The sequence below is a fragment of the Dermacentor albipictus genome, chromosome 1, assembly GCF_038994185.2.
Source record: "Dermacentor albipictus isolate Rhodes 1998 colony chromosome 1, USDA_Dalb.pri_finalv2, whole genome shotgun sequence".
Taxonomy (NCBI): domain Eukaryota; kingdom Metazoa; phylum Arthropoda; class Arachnida; order Ixodida; family Ixodidae; genus Dermacentor; species Dermacentor albipictus.
Genome location: NC_091821.1, coordinates 103,071,740 through 103,091,356, shown reverse-complemented (window position 1 = coordinate 103,091,356; position 19,617 = coordinate 103,071,740). Strand labels below are relative to the sequence as shown.

Here is a 19,617-nt window from a genome sequence, read left to right as displayed (position 1 = left end):
TGAATAACGTTTTGCTGTTATAGACCTCATCATCCAGCAGCCCAAATTTGTTAGCACGTACCATGCTCATTTGCACGGTGTTCACCTAATTTTTGCATCTGGTCATACAGGTTTGCTCTTTAATGAAACTGGTTATTCATAGCTGCACTTTGTAGTCCAGTAGTTCCTGTTATTCTATTATTAATGTACATAACTGCGGCTAGGTAATGGAGGCGTGCAGTTATGGTAGCGTTGTCAGACCCTGTACTCGCCTACTTTCCTCGATTGTCGGTACCTTTTATTTATCTAGCGCGGCGAACTCTGCAAGACACGGAGCCTCAAGACTACGCTGCCATATTCCCTTGCTTAACATTTACCTACATAGTTCGGGCGGGATGCCCTGATCTCTGGGCTCATAAAGTTATTTGTCCGTTTCTGGCCTCATAATATAATGAACACAAACCAATAAAACGTTTCTTTCTGTCGTCATACTAAACTTTATTTTTTGTGGTATTTAGCGGGAGATGTTCTTTAGAAGAGCGGCGGTATTTTTTTTTTGCCAGTGTAAAGCAACGTTTGCTTTTTTTTTGCGGCAAAATAATTTATTTCATTTTTTATGCGAAGCATATTACGAGAGCTCAACCCAGCTCCTCAGGCGCGGCGGTGTCGCCTTCAATACCACGTGACACCGTGACGTCACGACAGAGGAGAAACGGGGCTCCAACTCGCGCCGTCGCTCGCGGCGTCGCGGCGGTATTGGTAAACATAACATATATAAGCAGCTGCGCTTGCCTCTGCTAGACACTCACGAGGTGAGATGCCTCCTGGAGACAGAGCTGCTCGTTGGAATGAGAAGCGAAGGTTGCGGCGTGCTACAGAGACCGATTTTCTAAGTGGCTTTGGCTCAACTCCTGCAAGATGGGCTGGGTGGGAATCGAACCAGGGTCTCCGGAGTGTGAGACGGAGACGCTACCACTGAGCCACGAGTACGATGCTTCAAAGCGGCACAAAAGCGCCTCTAGTGAATGCAGTGTTGCCTTAGAAACGAGCTGTTTCTAAGGCCCAGGCGTGCGTCGCTTGCTCAGGCGCACATATCGTTGCCGCGCCGAACGCGGCGTTGCTCGACGCTCACCGCGTCCGATGCGGGGCGCGTAGTCGCTGCGCCGTAGCCCATTGTCTTACACCCCTTGGCGGGTCGACGGGAACGCTGTCGCGTTCCACTCTTGAAGGCGAAGCAGAGTAACGCATGAGTTGTTTCTTCGTCTAGCCGAACGAAATATAGCCAAGCAACAGCAGTTCACCAGGCTAAACAGTGGTTCAACAACTAAAATAAAGGCTAGTATGCTTCGCATCCTGGGCTTAACCTTAGCTAAGCCGCAGCCATTTTTTTTCTTTACACATGGTAATTCAGATGTCGCAAACATGATATTCATACGTTCCCTTTCCGAGGGAACGAGAATTATCCTTAACGCCAAAGGCTACCGGGCTTAATATTTCTTTTGGTATGTGTCTGTGCCTTCCTTCGACAAAATCTCCAGAAGTCAAGGAAATTCGAAGGGTTCAGATTGAGAAATAATTTCACTCATGGTATACATATATTTCTTGAGAGAGAGGGGGGGCACGCATCATAGGAATATTGCCTTGAATGACTCAGGCGCAGTGCGCACAAAAATTACGTAAGAACACAACTACCGCAGTACGCGATTTAAAATTTGGTATTGGAAACTTCACAATAACGCTAGCCGAGGATAGATTGCTTCAAAGCAAGAATTTTTTTCTTTTGCTATCAGCAGTTCATATTCGTACAGAAAGGAACACTTGTTACTGTTTACCGCCTACATTCTTTATCATTTCCTGTGGGATGAAGAAGCGAGAGTTTTCATGTTTCACAAAGGCCATTCGTGTAGACAGGGAGAAAAGGTGGGGCCGGGGTTAACTTGACGCAAGTTTTTGGTTTGCTGCCCTGAACGGGGATGAGAGAAAAGTAGTTATAAAGACGATATGAAGTAAGAGGGAAAGCATTAACAAGAGAGGAAACGTTAAAGGCGTTCACGGAGGCCGGTGAATCGCAAAGCGCGCAGTGATGCTTGCATAGCTTTCGGGCGTGATGATGAGTCACGTCGATGCCGAAATAGTATCTCTTCGACAGAGAGGCCCGTCGTCTGTTGGATGAGCACAGTAGATAGTGAGCGTCTCTGCGTATTGTACTGCGGTCAGTTGCATAGACTGCGAGTAATAGATTCTTCATCGCCGCAGTGGCCGCAGGTTGCGGTGTCGGCCATCCCTATACGGAATGCATAGGTATTCGTGAATGCCACGCCCAATCATAGTAGACACAAAAATGGCCTTATCCTTTCGGAGTAGTTTTGATGCAAAACGAAGGCTAAAGGTAGGTCAAGGGAATTGAGTTGGACATGTCTGAAGTACCGTTCGTTCCACTTGAACAGCGTGCCCCCCATGGAGGTTCGCAAGCATTTAAACATTTGGAGTTATATCGCGGCGCCCATCCTTGAAGGAATGTTTAGATTCCTCTAATCCTCATGGGCTGATCAGTTTCATCGACACGCTCATCCTCATACTCGACACCCCAATGGCTTGGTAGCCACTGAAGAAAAATTGAACTCGTGTCTCTTGTCAGCCAGCAGATGCACCGTCACTGTATTGTAAAACACCAATTGGTCACGTGGTCCACCCTGCTGTGCTTATGGCAGACACTGCAGTACCGCCTTGAAGTAGCAGAAAATCATCAACTTGCAGTTGTGGGGTTGTTCGTCGTTATAAGACGCACCGATACGCGAGGAGCTGCAAGTTCTGCTGCCGTCGGTGTTGTCAAGGAAGACATTTTGAACTTGGTGGTGGCTTTACCTGGGGGGACCCCAGCTGCGGTAGAACTGTTGGCCATGACCGAGCAGTAGGCGTATATGTGCGAATACTCGTTGTACATCTCATATAAGTGAAGTAAATTAAGCTGCTTGAGAAATGGCGACAACGAATCCACTTTGCTTTTTTCTTCTTTTCTTTCTTTTTCTTTCTCTTTCTTTGGGGGGGGGGGGGGGGGGCATTAGGTACACTGCAGTGTGCTCTAGTTTGAATGAAGCTCCAGATAGGTGTCGGAGTTCTTGTTGCTGTCTTAAAACACAAAGGCCACGAGTCCCGATGAGCTGATACTGTTTGCCAAAACGAGCTACGCGACACTTCTGCAGATATAGAAATGAGATAGTGGCCGGAAATCCGGGCTTGTGTGTCTTACTCTGTTATGGTGTATGGAGGTCTATTAAGTGTGCCCTATATGGGGCTTGAACTGCAATTTGGATAGTGATGAGATATCCAGTTAATGCGACTGTTGTCACTATTGACGCACTCCGAGGAAGACCGTGAGAAATCTGTTGATGCGTAGACTCTCCTGGATGCGTTGGTCAGAGCAATCTGTACCGCAGAAGCCGAGAAAAAGTGACTTGTGTACTATAATGGCCGGATAGCAAATTTACACGCTGAATATGATTGGAATCGTAGCTTGAATTTAGTGGTGTTTGCTGCGGTTTGAGAGGTTCGAACTGCGAGGTTTAGCAGCCTTCAAAGGCTCAACTTGCGGGTTTTCAGAGTTTTGCTTGGCGACACTCCATCTCGTCACTGCTGTGAAATATTACTTTCTGGTCGCACGCGTCGCCTGCATTTGACAGCTCCTGTTTGCGTAGCATCGGTTCTTGAACTCAGCCGCAGGAATGTTCTGCTCTCAACCAAGAATTTTTTATCCATTGCTGCCATTTTCCCTGTTCAGTTCGACTATTTCGATGTTTTACTGCACTGTCCAATTTGTGCTGATCAATTCCTTTTTCTTCCCTTTTTTGCTATTCCTATCTCCCGGAAGAAAACTCAAACCTTCACTTACCCTTTTCATTACGCTATGTTTTCGTTAGCATAATTCATTCTACCCTATCATTTTGCATTTCCCATCCGATTCTTAACCAATACCATATAATCGGTACGAGCCATAGCCCCTATAACGGTAAGTACAAACAAAATAATCCATAACATCTTGCCTGAGCCTATCAACGTTCGTCGCTGGATGCGAGTTCGATAACTTTGTTGCTATAAGCTTGCCATAAGTTTATTCGAAGTTTATTGCTAGGCGGCGAGGGTCTATGTATTCCTGAAATGTCAAATGTGGAAAGTCAGTCTTCAGCTATGGCAAGAAAACCCTTCGATTTGTGCAACGAACTTCACATTGTATGAGGCAGCCTGCACATCATCCAGGTTATCAGTACTTGCGAGGTTTTAACTAAGGAGATCAGACTTCGGCTGAAAGAAGATGCGGAGGGAAGCAAAGGGCACCGGATCCTGCTCTCCGAGTAGGTTAGCTTTCCATTGTTAGAAATAAAACAAATTATGGCGCTTAGACAAGACACAAGGGTACCGCGCTCGCCCCCTTACTAAACGTTTTAGCACCAGCTCGGATGTGGGGCAAGCGTTGACGACTCCTTGAAACACGTTTCGCGTAAGGCCCTGAAGACGGTCCCTACCAAAATGATACCGAAACATTATGTGCACAATGATCCCGGCAAGGTCAATTTCACGTGCTGGCTGCCCGAACTCCTCCGAAATACCAACTTATATGGGGTACACACGTATGTGAGATTGCTAGAATGGCTCTGCTGGGAGCGGCACCGATCCATGGCTGCACGACCACGTATGCAGAGAGGCGAACTTGAAAGCGCACTCGCGACTCCGATATGGTGATCACAGGAAAAAGGCGCTTGTACACTAAGTGTCGGAAATGTAGCACTACGGCGGTCGCGGGAATCCCATGCGAATGCATTAACCTTGCCGCCACTGGCCTCCATTCAAGGGAGCAGAGGTGCCCGTGTGATGAGCTGAACTATAGCTACTTTATCTGTGCGGCTTGATTACATAATTTGCTCTGCTTAAGCTAATCTTACGGTGAGGGAGAGCAGAGAAGTTGTTTCTAGTTCAGGCTAATGCCATCACCACAACGCCGGCCGAGCACGGGCTTTGCGCGATACCCACATTGGCCTATTTTTTCCAGCACACATGAGCCAATAGCAAAGTTTCGATCAAATGCACTTAATGTTTGCATTCGCGAATACCTCAACCATAATAAAGCTTGAAGGGAGTCTCGTGTGTACTCAATGGCACACATGCTAATGCAATGGCAGCCATAATACGTATAATGCGTGTTTTGGCGCATATCGAAACCAGAACGCCAACACAGTTCTCAGTTATGCCGCCAAAGCGCCATTATGAAGATTAATGACACAGGTTCCACAATTTCTTTCAGCAATAAAACAGCGGCCCATTTACGAATACACAGACATGTTTGTCTTTACTACTCCATCTTTTCAGTACAATTTCCTATGGTATACGTATTGCGCCTGCTCGTCTCCTCTGGTCGGACTTGGAACTTGAACCACTTGAACACACAAGACGAACACGGCAACAGAGGACGCTCCACAGATTTGCCTTGAGTTTGATGGTTATGTTTCTCAAGAATGCTGAACGACATCGCGTTTGATGACATGATCGCCAACAATGTTAACATTCTGCCTTCTCGCTACTGTAGTGGCATGTTGGATGATCTTTACGCAAGTAAGTTGATCGACACTGATTCTTCCTTGCGTGAAAAGCCTGCACGTGTCGGAATTTTCTCACCATGGCTCCTTTTTATTTCTGATTCCAGATTTAAACTCACTGTTTCAAGCAGAGGTTTTGAGACAATAGTACTAACCCTATGCGTACGGCAAACCACTTTCCGAGTGCTTTCTCCGCCGTTGTCGTAACAGACTATCTGTTAACTTCGAACCGTGTGTAACTTTGCAATAAGGCTGTTCTCTAAAATGGCCTGATCATTTGTCTTTTATCCGTTAGGTATAAGGGCTAGGCCACAATTCGCTTTTTTTTTTCAATGAGTCAACCGATTTTCTATTTGTGGCGCTCCTTGAAGACCTGATACTGGCTGTTCTGCCGAACTCTGCGTACGTTACTGAACCGCTGTTCAACTATGTATATAAAAAACAGCAGTTGTTGAGAATTCGTCCAAATTGTCGGTGTTATTTTCTCTTAACTTCGGGCACAACCCCTTTCTTTCGTATAGTTAGTGGTGTTCCGTGGGCAAGTTTGAAGTTACGCTTGCAGTAATCGATGCCGGAAACTTTCGCTCCGTTTTTATTCGCACGGATCTGTTGTAGCAATATCTTCTGGGTACCAGATTCAGCAATGACATTAAAAATCAAGCGAATTGCTTTTTTGCTCATGTCGACGGTTTCTGTTACAAAGGCGTTGGCTGTGGGTTTCAGTCATAGGAACCGTTGGTAATATAATCAATTTCCTGTGCAGTAAAAGGCTCCTATGCTAAAATATGCTTATTATTTATGTTTAAACCCCTTTTTATTGCTATTATAAACACCTATATTCTGTCTACATCTTGGCTTCAATTTTGAGAGAGCTGTTTCAGCGGCCAAATTGTTCACCGTTTCAGCGGCCAAGACTCCAACCATGTCCCTGAATCTAGTGCACTACTGTAATGTCAAGGTATGACTCGTGCAGCCTTTGAAATTATTGGAAGAGTTGCACTGTGTTCGCAACTTTCTTCAATTCCGTCCCTGCACTTAGTGAGTCGTTGTAGACGTGCACTTCCATAACGCTTTCACTTCATTTATTTTATTTTGGTTGATCATGAAAATACTACTCCACAAAAAAGTTCGGCCAATAGCCGAAGCTGGTGGAGGCCCGTGATGACACTATAACCACCGTACTGAACTACAGCCCAGATATCGCACATTCAAATAACGATTCAATAACACTGAAACAAGAAAATCAAATAACATCCATACAAGGCTAGTCAAATTAGGAATGCTAATAAAAGCTTAAAAAACTGACAAATCGGCAATCAAACAGAATGCGCTCCAAGCTACAGTCAGTCTATAGATATTTATGGAGGAAATTAAAGAAGGGGTAAAGTGAAAGTGAGAGTGAAATAATGACACAAATAATCAATCGACATCAGTGGCATAAATATTTGCAAAAAAATTCACCGACGATTAGGATACTCTGTAATACTAAATTTGAGTGCAGCTCTATACGTGTTATTGGCTATTTTTTTTACTATTTACGTATATTGGCTGGCGCGGACAGTCTGTCTCGTGCGGCGCGTTCCAAAGGGAACGAAGTGTGGCGCGACTGCCTCGCTAATCGCGAGATCGCGAGAGGCAGCGCGTGGGTGACACGTGGGCGCAATTGCACAGCATCCGCCGCAGACAGAACTCTGCTCATGCCGCGCTTTGTTTCCATACAGACTGTAGAAGGGCTGCTTGCTGAGGCAGTTGTTTCATACTAATACTTGAGAAAACCAGCGAAATAGAGACGCAAACAAGAAGGAAAGAAGGGACACCAGAATACTGGACCAGCAACAGACATATATTTGAAAAACGTACAATTCATCGAACACCCAACCGCCGACTCATGCGCAAGGCTCTTAACAATGTACAAAATTCCCCAATTTGATAGACACAATTTGCCCTATCTCTTACTACTTCTATATGTTTTAAGCTGAGCCTTTCAAGAAAGCTATCTCTTTATCGTTAAGAGAGATAGAAGGAACACTGATGCATTTCCTTCCTCTCTGCCCTGTTATAAAACGCCTCAAGTATCTCTTTCGGTTTTCATCCTGCCTATGCCAATAATAATTACATTTTCGAAAAGTCCCACTGACGACAGTGAAAAGCGCAATGCTCGCGCATTGGTTTAGTGTTTGAAGGATGGTCCTTTTTTTCAAATATATGTCAGTTGCTGGTCCAGCGTTTTGGTGTCTCTTCTTTCCTTCATGTTTGCGTCTCCATTTCGCTGGTTTTCTCAAAACGACGCGCGCTACTCTGGCGTCATCTCGCAGCCATCGTCGCCGCAGAGACCGTCTTGCGCGGTACTACGTTTTTCTTCTCACGCTTTCGCCATACCCTCCTCCTCCGCTTTCCTCCTCACGCTCTCTTCGCTATCGCAGTGTTTATCCTCAGCTGTGCTCCGCGTTCGCTCTTTCATCCTTCGCTGTGCTCGTTAACTCGGTCACGAGGTATGCTGACGCTCGCCACAGGGACGGGTGCCTAAGAGCTGCACTCTAATGTATATATAAAAGCAAGAGGAAAGCTATTATCCATTTGAATTCCAAGACGTATTAAGTTTCATATCTTTTAACTATGGTGTACACCTTCATTGTATAATTTACGCGTAGCAGGGATATTAAATTTAAAGTCGCTTAATGTTAGGTAGATTTGTCCGTGTAGCATCACAGTGGAAGTCCAGGGAAAACCCGGGGAATGCGGGAGATGGAAATTCCAGACGATGAGCAAAACGAGAACAAGGTGAAAGCAGGAGTCCACGTTTCGACAAGTGGACTTGTTCTTTTCAAGGCATCAAGTCCACTTGTCGAAATGTGGAATCCTGCTTTCACCCTGTTCTCGTTTTGTTCGTCGCAGTGGGAGGTCATTCTTTGTTAATGTCAGAAGGGGCCTACCATTGAAGTGATAATTACTAGCCTCGGCAGCCAAAACGCGCTGTCTTGAAAATTCTGGCTTTCTCTTACTGAGTCACCGGCTCTAAGACAGTGTCGACTCGAGTGAGTTGCAGCAAACCTTGAATGGGTGTCGAACGAGGAAGTGGCATAATAGTTCTTAGTGCGTCTTTACTTATCACCTCTAGACTCTCCCACTGCCTAGCAGCAGGTCGGTGAAATTGCATCTGGTAAACAACGCGCGGTTACTGAGCGAAGCGCACGAGGCGGCGAGCCACCTCAGTGCGCGCCCCGGCACTCCTTCGCGCAATCCTGCGCGCCAAGTGCAGATTTGTAGCCGACGTTCTGCGAACCTTTCGAAGCAGTGAGGCAACGGATCCACAACGAGAGATGTCGAGTCCAAGCAGCCGCACTCCACTTTCTGGCATAATCGTTGGACTAATATTGAGATGAAAGTCCGTCTCTGATGCCACCATCCTGCGGCCTTGGCTATACTAGCGTACAGCAGGACTTTTCAGTCGTGACATCGAGTTCGGCAGTCTGTGCTTATTCGCCAAAAACATGCAGAGCTTCCTGCGAATATTCGCATTTTCGAATCCAGGTCTTGTGGGCAGACCACATATGATATCGTTCTCATGCATAAAAGAGCGGATATTGTGGAAGTCGTGCAGCCTCCATGCCAGAGGCAGGAAAAGTATATAGTAAGCAACAGATACCTACCTGCACAGATCCTTTGGGTCCCCTTCTCTATCCACACACATTGAGTACGTCAGAGTGCAAAAAGACGAATGTGCCTTGTTTTTTTTTTGTTTGTTTTTTTACTATATGGAGTGGGCCAGGACTATTTATGTTACGAAGAATGTATCTTGTGTGGTATGCTTTCATATGCTTTGGCTATGGCTGTGTCAGCAGACATGCGCTATGGTCAGCAGAAGGTAGCTGGGGCTGTACAGTGATGCTGTAGTCGTCATGAAAAATGACTTACCAGTATCCCTTCAAGAAGTCTTAGAGTATTGGCGTCAGAAGAATGGGCCGGAGAACCACAAATCTTCCGGTTGTCTTGCCAGATTTCGGTAGTGGCACCAATATAAAACGTTTCCATTCGTGTGGAATGATTCGCTAGGCTCATATCTCGCTCATACCTTGCATGAATGCGAAAACAGTGCGTCCTTCGGGGTTATTCAACTGATGACAAGGAATATTGCCATAACCAGGAGGCGAGTCCTTCCGCTTATCTTCAATGGCTGCGACGAGCTCAGCCTATGCAAACTTTTCGCTGAAACCTGACATGTCCGCTGCGTCATCGCTTGAAGGAGGATGAACAGGAAGCTGTTCATCATCATCATCATCATCATCATCATCATCATCATCATCATCATCATCATATTTTATGTCCACTGCAGGACGAAGGCCTTTCCCTGCGATCTCCAATTACCCCTGTCCTGCGCCAACTGATTCCAACTAACACCCACAAATTTCCTAATTTCGTCGCACCACCTAGTCTTCTGCGGTCCTCTACTGTGCTTCCCTTCTCTTGGTACCCATTCTGTGACCGTAATGGTCCAACGGTTGTCTAATCTGAGCATTGCATGACCTGCCCAGCGCCATTTCTTTCTCTTAATGTCTATTAGAATATCGTCTATACCCGTTTGCTCTCTGATCCAAACCGCTCTCTTTCTGTCTCTTAAAGTTACGCTTAGCATTCTTCGTTCCATCGCTTTTTGCGCGGTCCTTAACTTGTTCTCAAGCTTTTTTGTCAGTCTCCAAGTATCTTCCTCATATGTCAGCACCGGTAAAATGCACTGATTGTATACTTTCCTTTTCAATGATAACGGTAAGCTCCCAGTCAGGAGCTCACGATGTCTGTCATTTGCGACCTAACCCATTTTTGTTCTTCTGTGAATTTCCTTCTCATAGTCAGGGTTCCTGTGATTAGTTGACCTAGGTAAACGTATTCCTTCAGACTCTAGAGGCTGACTTGGGATCTTGAACTCTTGTTCCCTTGCCCAGTTATTTATCATTGTCTTTGTGTTCTGCACATTAATATTCAAGCCCACTCTTAAACTATCCCTGTTAAGGTCCTCCATCATTTGCTGTAACTCGTCTGCGGTGTTGCTGACTAGAACAATGTCATCGGCAAACCGAAGGTTGCTGAGGTATTCGCCGTCGATCCTTACACCTAAACCTTACCAGTTTAATAACTCGAATACTTTTCCAAGCACGCAGTGAATAGCATTGGATATATTGTAATTCGAGGAAGCTGTTACTTGTTTTGAAAATAAACACGATCGTTCGATTTATGAACTCCTCGAATGCGAGGTTGAGCGCCAGCCAAATGCTTGTCGACAGAACAGCATTAACTCTTCTTCGATAAATGATCCAGAAATTCTAGCGTAAGGTTTGTTTCCAGCTCCAGATCTGAGCCTTTCACCCCAGTCTTGCCAATGGCGATGTGACAATCTTTTAAACTATAGCGTCTTGCCCGCACAGTAGTTGCCAAGGCGCACGCATCTATATCAAGCCCAAAGTGAGCTCAGTCTGGAGGAGTTCTGCCCAGGTTACGGCTAGCCTTTATTCGCTATTATAGATATCGTGCAGTATGTGAAAATAATTTGTCAGCTTGATATAAGATTACTGATGTTCAAGTCAGGTCTTTTATTTCAGTTAATAAATTCGTAAATATAAACAAACTGGGGATAGTGAGAAAAAAACAGTGAATTAGAAACTGTTTGACCAGTTGCGTACCAACTATTTTTGGAGTGGGGAAGCAAGCCATCTCTCTCTCTCTCTCTCTCTCTCTATATATATATATATATATATATATATATATATATATATATATATATATATATATATATATATAATGTTTCTCTCTTTCTCACTCTTCTGCAGCCAACCACTCAGATTTCGCTTAAGCATACCATCAACCGGCTGGCCGACAATGGCAGGGCGGTAGAGTTTGTGTTCTTTGGACAAATCCAGCACGGTGTGCGTAAAATGTGCTGCTGCCATGTTCTCTCTAACCTGTTGCTGCGATCCTTCTGCAGCTGTGGGCGCACCTGCGGCGACCGTTCGGCGTGGCTGTGGGAATGCTGTGCCAGTTCGTGATGATGCCCCTGCTGGCGTTCGGCCTGTTGACGTGCATGCGATTGAGTGGCCTCTACGCCATCGGCATGCTCATCATGGCATGCTGCCCCGGCGGGACTGTCTCCAACGTATTCGCATATTTCGTCGACGGGGACGTCCCTCTCAGGTGAAGTGTGCCACCTTAAGGAACGGCACTTTTCGTAAGCTTCCAGTAGCGTTGAAAGGCATGCGCCACATCCTACCACATAATATATATTTATATATACATATATATATATTATATATTTGACATACAAAGCACCGCATACAACAGCCGGTTCCTAAAAAGCGCGGTATCGGGTAGGCAAGAAAGCTTGCATGACATCACGTAAAAATAATCAATCCCGTTTCAACGGTAGGCTATTCGTTTGCCTCAACAGTAGAGCCTGCCTTGAAAAATAAAAGTAATGTGGCGCTAATGAAGCGACATAGTAAATACTCAAGGTGAAAGGCTATCGCTTTTTTTTTCTTTAATTCTGTGGTTTTACGTGCCAAAACCACGAAATGATGATGCGGCACGCTGTAGAGCGTGACTTAGGATTAATTTAGACTATCTGGGGTTCTTTAGCGTGCACCTAAATGTAAATACATGGGTATTTTTGAATTTCTCCCCCATCGAAATGCGGCCTCCGCGGCGGGGATTTGACACCTCGCTCTCGGCCTCGGCAGCGCTGCGCCATAGTGACTACGCCACCATGGCGGATGCTTTTGCAATCGGACAAGTAATGTTCGATTGAACAAGCTTCAGTAAAATGCAAATTTCAGATCTACGAGTGTCTGTCCAGTTTTTTTTTTTTTCGTTCCTTCCAAGCGGCATAATACAACCCAAGACCACCCGCAGCTTTACCGTATCACTGCAAGCAAAGCACGGGAAAACCTTTTGGGAAGCAAGGATTTTGAAAGGAAGCAGAAGTGGCGACCACTTCGGAGTTAGATACACGATGCGGAATGAATAACTTTTGCACTACATCGCTTTTTCACGGAGAATACGAACATTTAGATTCCTATTGCTGACGTTGCACTCAACGGCGGCTAGTTGGTATGACATGACTGTAAGTGTATCCGCGTTCGTTTCGTCTTTGCGCGTCAGTATCTCTGTGTACGCCACTTTAGCAGAACAAACCATGTACCCTACAGTCATGAGTGTGATTCCTTGGTGTTGCGGTGCTCACGTGCAGTACATATGTATGCGTGCCCATACTCTCCGCTGTGTTAGTGGAGAGTGCATCGCTCAGTCCTTCCGCCTTCTCCTTACTTTCATTTGTTTGTTTGATTTTCTGTTTTCGCTGCGTTTTATCATAACATGTAGTGATGCATATTACCGATTACACGAAGCGACGTGCCTGGATGGCTATGTCGTTCTGTTGCTGAGCACGAGGTCACCGTTCAATTTTTGGCTGCGACGAGCACATTCCTCTGACGGCGGAGTGCAACACCGCTGGTGTAAACTTAACGTTTTGGGCTCTAAAACGCAGATGGTCATAACTAGTTCTTAGTCCTCTACTACAGCATTTCCCGTCGCCTGTGCTGCAGCTTCCGGATGTCCTCAATTTGAACCCCAAAGACAATCGACGTCCAACGCGTTCAGAAAAATAGATGATCGTTGTCTGAGTGAACAGAAAATACTAGAGCACCGTGCCCGCTGAACATCTGCTCAGAAGGCAGTGACGGCATTTTTGTGCTTCATGAGAACATCTGGCTTGTGCGAGCGCCTTTGACTCCGTAGTGCTGTCCGTGTATGTCTCTCTCCCTCCCCTCCCTTCTCTCTTCCTTCTTTTTTCCCCGTTCTCCCTTCCCCCAACATAGAGTACGCAACCGGACTCTTGAGTGGTTAACCACTGGCCCTGCCTTCTTTTTTATCAATCTCTCTCTCGGGATGTCAAACTTCATTTATTAAAGTATCGTCTTAAAAGCCACGACTGATGCAAGCTACACAAAAACGTGATCGAACAAGAAAGACGTGTTGTACTTGCATGCGGGCGGCACGCGAAAGCAGAAACTGATGTCAATGCCGGACGGTCTCTCGTTTCTCATAGGAGACGAGCCGAGCATCTTAATCGATGTGACTAGCCAGAGGAATTACTTACCAGCGTTTTTTTTCTTTTTTTCGGTTTGCAACTTCTACCTCACAGCGATACGCACGCCACCCATGAAATGATCTCTATGAATGCGCTCTTGTATAAAGATCATCACTATGAATTTAAACGTGAACAAGACAAAGTCAGTCGCAACACGTCTTCGCGTATTTGATTTTGCTAGCTCTTTTTGTCACACTGGCGTTATTCAGGCTGCGACAAGTGTATAGCTTTAAGGACTGCACCATGTTTTAAAACCGGCTGTATAGCGATTACAGATCACGCACTGAATAAATCAGACGAAAGGGAAGTTCGGTATGTTTTTAGCGTGTTAATTTATGCTAATGGCGCATAGTGAATCATGCCTTCTCGCGGAAGCAACAAATTGTAAGAAGCTTTATTCATAGGGTTCCAGTAAAAGGCGCTGGTCATGAAAACAAATATATAATAACTCTTAATGCGATAAAGCTCCTGTTACTGACAATAAACGATAGTGCCGATTCCGTGGTTGATTTCTTAGGCTTTATTTGGAGAAAAAAAAACGCGGTGTTGTTTGCTGCACAAACCGAAAAAAGAAACGCTATTGTTAACGCCAGCTCCGGCGCTTTTTTAAGGCGAAAGGCTAAATTACGAGCTTGGCGAGTTTGCCGATGCTATGCAACTTATGCAACGCTTTACTGGCCAACCTTACGTTTAGCTGTCATTGTTGTAGCTAAGTTTATGACTTGCGGCTATCGCAGTCACCACTTGTCTTGGTTCGACAAGCGTTGCCCCAGGGTCGTCTCCACGCCTCTTCTGGAGCTCTGGTATACGTTTCACGCACACATGATGCGCTTTGTATCTTGCTCGGTTATTGCGCACGGTGAGTTCTAGCTCATCACCTCGAGTTGTTCGATCCACATTGAAGAGAGAGATAAATGCAAAAGGAAAGACAGGAAGGGTTAACCAGAGATTATATCCCGTTGGCTACCCTGTACTGGAGGAGGCGCAAAGCGATGCGATAGGTGAGAGAGAGAAAAAAATATAAAAAAACTGAGAAAAACAACCACACACACATACACACGATACAGAACTGTTTCTGTGGGCACTGTCACACAGTCTGCGAAGGCGGTCCTAGTGTTACAGTGTCACCGTCCCATCCTACGTCACACAGTGCAGAGTCACAATTTGTGGCAAAGCTTCCGGTGTCTCTTAAATAACGCAGAAGTGCCTTCACAGCCGCTCGCGCTGATGTTCGCGTAGGCCAGTTTCCAAGGATGTTGTTTTGCGTTATTGGGCACTTGTCCAGTTGATCTAGCGTGGCTGTGAGGGCGGCTCTTTGCGGGTTGAAACGAGGGCACTCAACATTGAAAGCGCACTGTTTTGATGTTTGGAAAACATGTAGGTTTGCATTACCGTTAGGGAGAACGAATACGAGAGCAGATTGCTGATAGATTTGAAGTTTCAGCTGCATTTGTGTTCCCGGTATAGTGAAAAACATTAGACAAACAAAGCCTATGTCTTTTTTTTAAACCTGTAAAGAGGTCATCCGATGTTTCTATTTTACACCGTCAGTTAATTGGTTTATAAATATCTCGTTCAGTTTTCAGGCTATTCTGGGGGTTTAAATAACCGTTCAGAGTGGTTCTGCTTATACAGTTGAAATTCGATTTAACGAAGTGATGACACCGCTCGAATTATTTCGTTAAATCGGGAATTTCAGAATATCGAGTAAGGAATTTTTTTTTTTTGGCCCTTCGAAATCTAAAATTGTAACCCAGCGACACCCAAATGCTACTGCGGCATTGTATTGGCCGCTAACTCACGCCTGCGCGTGTAGAAAGTCCGCGAGGACGTCCCAACTACCGCCGCCCCTAGCGCCATCTCGTACATACGAACGCTAGTAACTGCTGAGTCCGTTCCGTGAATGGGCGCGGCGTGCAGCCTTGTCAAAATAAAGCTTGGGCCGTGACTAGGGTGCCTAGGTGTATTACTGCGATAGCGTTAGAACGCACGCTCGAAGGAAAACCCGTCTGCGTCAGAATTGGAAAGAAATCACAGCTTTTTTTAATCATTTATTTCTGAAAAAGCTTGGTTAAATCGGATTTAATAAGCCAGCTAGTTTCGTTAATTCGGGTTGATGACAACATTGAACTTCGTGAGTACTTGCCGGGGAACGGAAATTTCTTCGTTAGACCGGGAACTTGGTAAAATCGGGTTTCGTTAGGTCGAGTTTTAACTGTAGTAGATCTCCTGATATACAGCTGTTTCAGTCAGAAATGATTAGGTTCCTTTATCTTTTTTAACACATGTTGAGTCGCTCCTGATCTATGTTTTGTACGCCATTATGGAAAGCCTATTGCTATATTCTTGTCCAACGTAGCAGCTTTCGCATAAAAGAACGCCAAAGCGTTTTCAATTATGTCGGCCGGGCATTTCCGGACGGGAGGTTTAATTTATGATACAATATCGGCTGAAAATTATGAGTAAGGAAAATTGAATTTGAACTTAACTTTTGAGGAAAAACAACTTGACAACAACAAAGTGTTACATGCTCTCATGTCAGTCTTACGTGTAACTATTCCTGTCTTATTACATTGCTTCTTGTCTTCGTTTATTTTAGTTTATTTTATATGACGACATCGCATATTCAATCTCGTCCGCTTCTGAAAGTAAGGTACCGGATCTCAGAGAGAGAGAGAGAAAGAGTAAACTTTAATGAGCACCAGCAGTTCAGTCGGCTGGGCCTAGGCCTCCCACGATGGGACGTCGAGGTCTTGCCTCTTCACCGCTTCGCAGGCCTGCTGGGTCGCCCAGAGTTGGTCGTCGAGATGGGAGCTGCGCAGGGCGGCGTGCCATCTCGACGAGAGGGTCACGGGATTAAGGTCTTGGTATTGATGTTTGCACTCCCAGAGCATGTGGGGGAGTGTTGCCGATTCAATTATACAGACCTTGCACGTCTGGCTCAGGTAGATGTCGGGGTATATAGTGTGATATCGTGTGAGGGAGGGGTATGTATTCGTCTGTAGCAGGCGAAGGGTGCTTGCCTGTGCCCTGTTTAACTTGCGGTGAGGGGTGGGGAAGCTCCTTCTTGCGAGGTAAAATCACTTTACAAGGTCGTTGTATCTTGTAAGGCGGTCGCGTCCTGCGGGTGCACCTGCACCGTCTCCGGCACGGTTGACTAGTCCTCGTGCTACGGAGTGTGTAACCTCATTGAGGTTGGTGAGGTGCGGGTGGACAACGCCGGCGTGTGCTGGGATCCAGACGAGGGTGACTTGATTTTCAGGCGAATGCGGGCTTGTCATAAGATACGGAGTGATTGATGAGAAATACGACCTTTGATGTAGTTGTTGACTGCTGCGCGAGAATCACTCAGTATGGTGTGACAGGCTGGGTCAAGAGTGGCCAGGGCGATGGCCACTTCCTCGGCCGTCTCAGCATTTTTGGTAATGATGCTGGCAGCATGTCGGAGCAAGCCGTTTACTGTGGTAACCGCCGCAAAGCGCCGTCCTTCTTGGTACTCAGCTGCGTCGACGAAGGTGACGCCCGCGGTGTTGGCGTAAGCTTTGATGAGGGAAGTAGCTCGTGCCCTCCTGCGTTCTTTGTTTTAGTCTGGGTGCATGTTTTTCGGAATAGGGTCGGCGTGTATCCATTGCTGAATGTCGCGTGGTATTGGGTGTTTGTCTCCATGTTGACGGTGGTAGGTGATATTAAGCTTGTTTAGAATGCTGCTGCCCGTTTCCGTGAGAGTAAGCAGCTCTAGTTGAGATCGACGTTGGGCCTCGATTAACTCGTCTAGCGTGTTGTGTATACCTAATTGTAGTAGAAGTTCCGTGCTGGTGTGGTTGGGTAGTCCTAAGGCCTGCATATAGGCTCCTCTAATGATGATGTCCAGTTTAGTCTTTTCAGCTTTGTACCAGTTGAGAAAGGGTGCAACATAAGTAATGTGACAGACGATAAAAGATTGGACAAGGCGGATGAGGTTTTCTTCCTTTATACCCCCTCGCCGGTTGGTCACTCGTTTCAGCAGTCTGGATGTATTGGCGGTCTGTCGAAGGATCTTTGAGATAGCCGTAGAGTTAGCTCCGTTGGCTTCTATGGTCATACCAAGAACGCGGATGCAAGGGACCACGGGTACAGGTCTGCCATCCCTCAGGTTGAGCTCTATTTCCTCGTATTGGCGTTTAGTCGTGGAGCCCCGCGGAGGGCGTCCACGGAGTGTGGGGCGGTATAGGAGAAGCTCCGACTTTTCAGGGGAACAGCGGAGTCCCGTGCCTTCAAGATAATTTTCTACCACGTCAATGGCGTCTTGTAGGGCAGTTTCGATTTGGCCGTCACTGCCCTTTGCAGCCCAGATTGTCTCAGCTAAAAAAAATTTCGGCTTTACCTTGGAGCATTTCCACTTATGTACGCCAAGCAAGAAAGGTTTTCGACGCATGGAAATCACAAAAAAAGATATTGCGTATCCTCGCAAATTTCCTCATTTAATTGGCGCAGTGGGATGTTCCCATGGAGGAGTGTACACTTTTCATTTTCATTCTATCGCACATGCGTTGGCAGCGGCAAAATTATTTTTTCTCGTATTCTGTGCTCCGGTAACTTCATCGACAGTGGTAAAATGTATTAACTCATTAAAATAAGTTCAAGTTAGAACATACAGGTGTACCTACATGCTGCCACTGATCCCCTTTAATCTGATAGTGCGGTGTCTCGATTGTATGTGTTTATTAAATTGACGCTGCTCCGTCTCTAGCCTGACATTTCTCTCCGTGAAGCGAAAGGAAGAATAAGTGCACCACATTGTTTAGCACGTCCGCTGATAACATTATACTTTTGAATAAAAAGAAAGAAAACGATGAAGGTAGTGTTACACGCACCTTATTGTTAACTGACGCCATGATTTCGGAGGACTTCAAAAAATTCTGTGAGATTTGCTGACGATTTAGATGCATGTCTTTCAGAAAAACTGCACTGAACCACCAACTGGTGAATGAAAACACAAATATTCTAAAGCTTTTGCAATGCAAATCGGTAAGAACCGCTAACCTTGATGTATTTCTCATTTTATTTATTCATTTCGTCACGCTGCATGAATGAAAGCCGAGTATGGATTCCACGGCGGTAGCCGTCTCTCTTCCTCAATGCGATATATTGCATTGACGAAAAGAGTAAACGCGCTGATGTATACGGCAGCGTTTACTTGCACTGCGCGAGACGACTTGCACCGTCTTTGACCTCCCATGTCGCATGGATGCGATTCGCCTTCCTAGCGCATTACCACCGTTATTATGAATGCGATGCGTTATAAATGCCATGCGACGTGCCACTTGTCGCATTCATATAAATGCCGCTGTTGACGGCCTATACGGCAACACGGTCGAAAGAATGCCATTCCTGCATGCCAAAACGCCAGCTCGCAAACTATTTAATTTTCGTGCAAACGAGTCCATTATCCTGTGCCCTCCAATCCGCTCCGAGGATCATCATATGGTTCCACTCCATGGCACGTAGTCGAGGTGCCCTCGAGAGTCCGAATCGTGCACAACGACATACCTATTGATAGGAGCCGAGAAGTTTTGCACGAAGCGGTTTATCAGTGTGCTGGTGCAGCGACTTGTGCATTTTTGTATATGTATATCGTAAGGTTCACAGATACGAACGTGGTGTAAGTACGCTTCTTACTCGAAAACATGACTGCGCGGAATATTGGCGCTGCCAAAAAAAATACCATGGCAGGAGCTAATCAAATGTGTTTTATGGACTCAGGGGTTCGCAGCATGTTGACGCGAGCATCGATGAAGTCCACAGCTGTCTCTCGTCTTACTGCTTTTTTGTAAATTGAATCTGTGAGAGGAAAAGCAAAGGGAAAAGGATGAGAATTGGCGAACACGCACACACAGCATGCAGCGTTCACCGAGCGTTCAAAGGTGCTTCCAGAGC

General features: G+C 45.8%; 1 protein-coding gene across 3 annotated transcripts in view; it reads left to right on the top strand.

Moving 5' to 3' along the window:
• The window catches only part of LOC135914203 (ileal sodium/bile acid cotransporter-like), a 263,412-nt gene that overhangs the window by 99,337 nt on the left and 144,458 nt on the right, over positions 1-19,617 (top strand). For all 3 annotated transcript variants that reach the window (XM_065446951.2, XM_065446950.2, XM_065446952.2), the window contains exon 2: positions 11,545-11,750. In XM_065446951.2, coding sequence (XP_065303023.1) covers positions 11,545-11,750 — 206 coding nt within the window. The remainder of the gene's footprint in view (positions 1-11,544; positions 11,751-19,617) is intronic.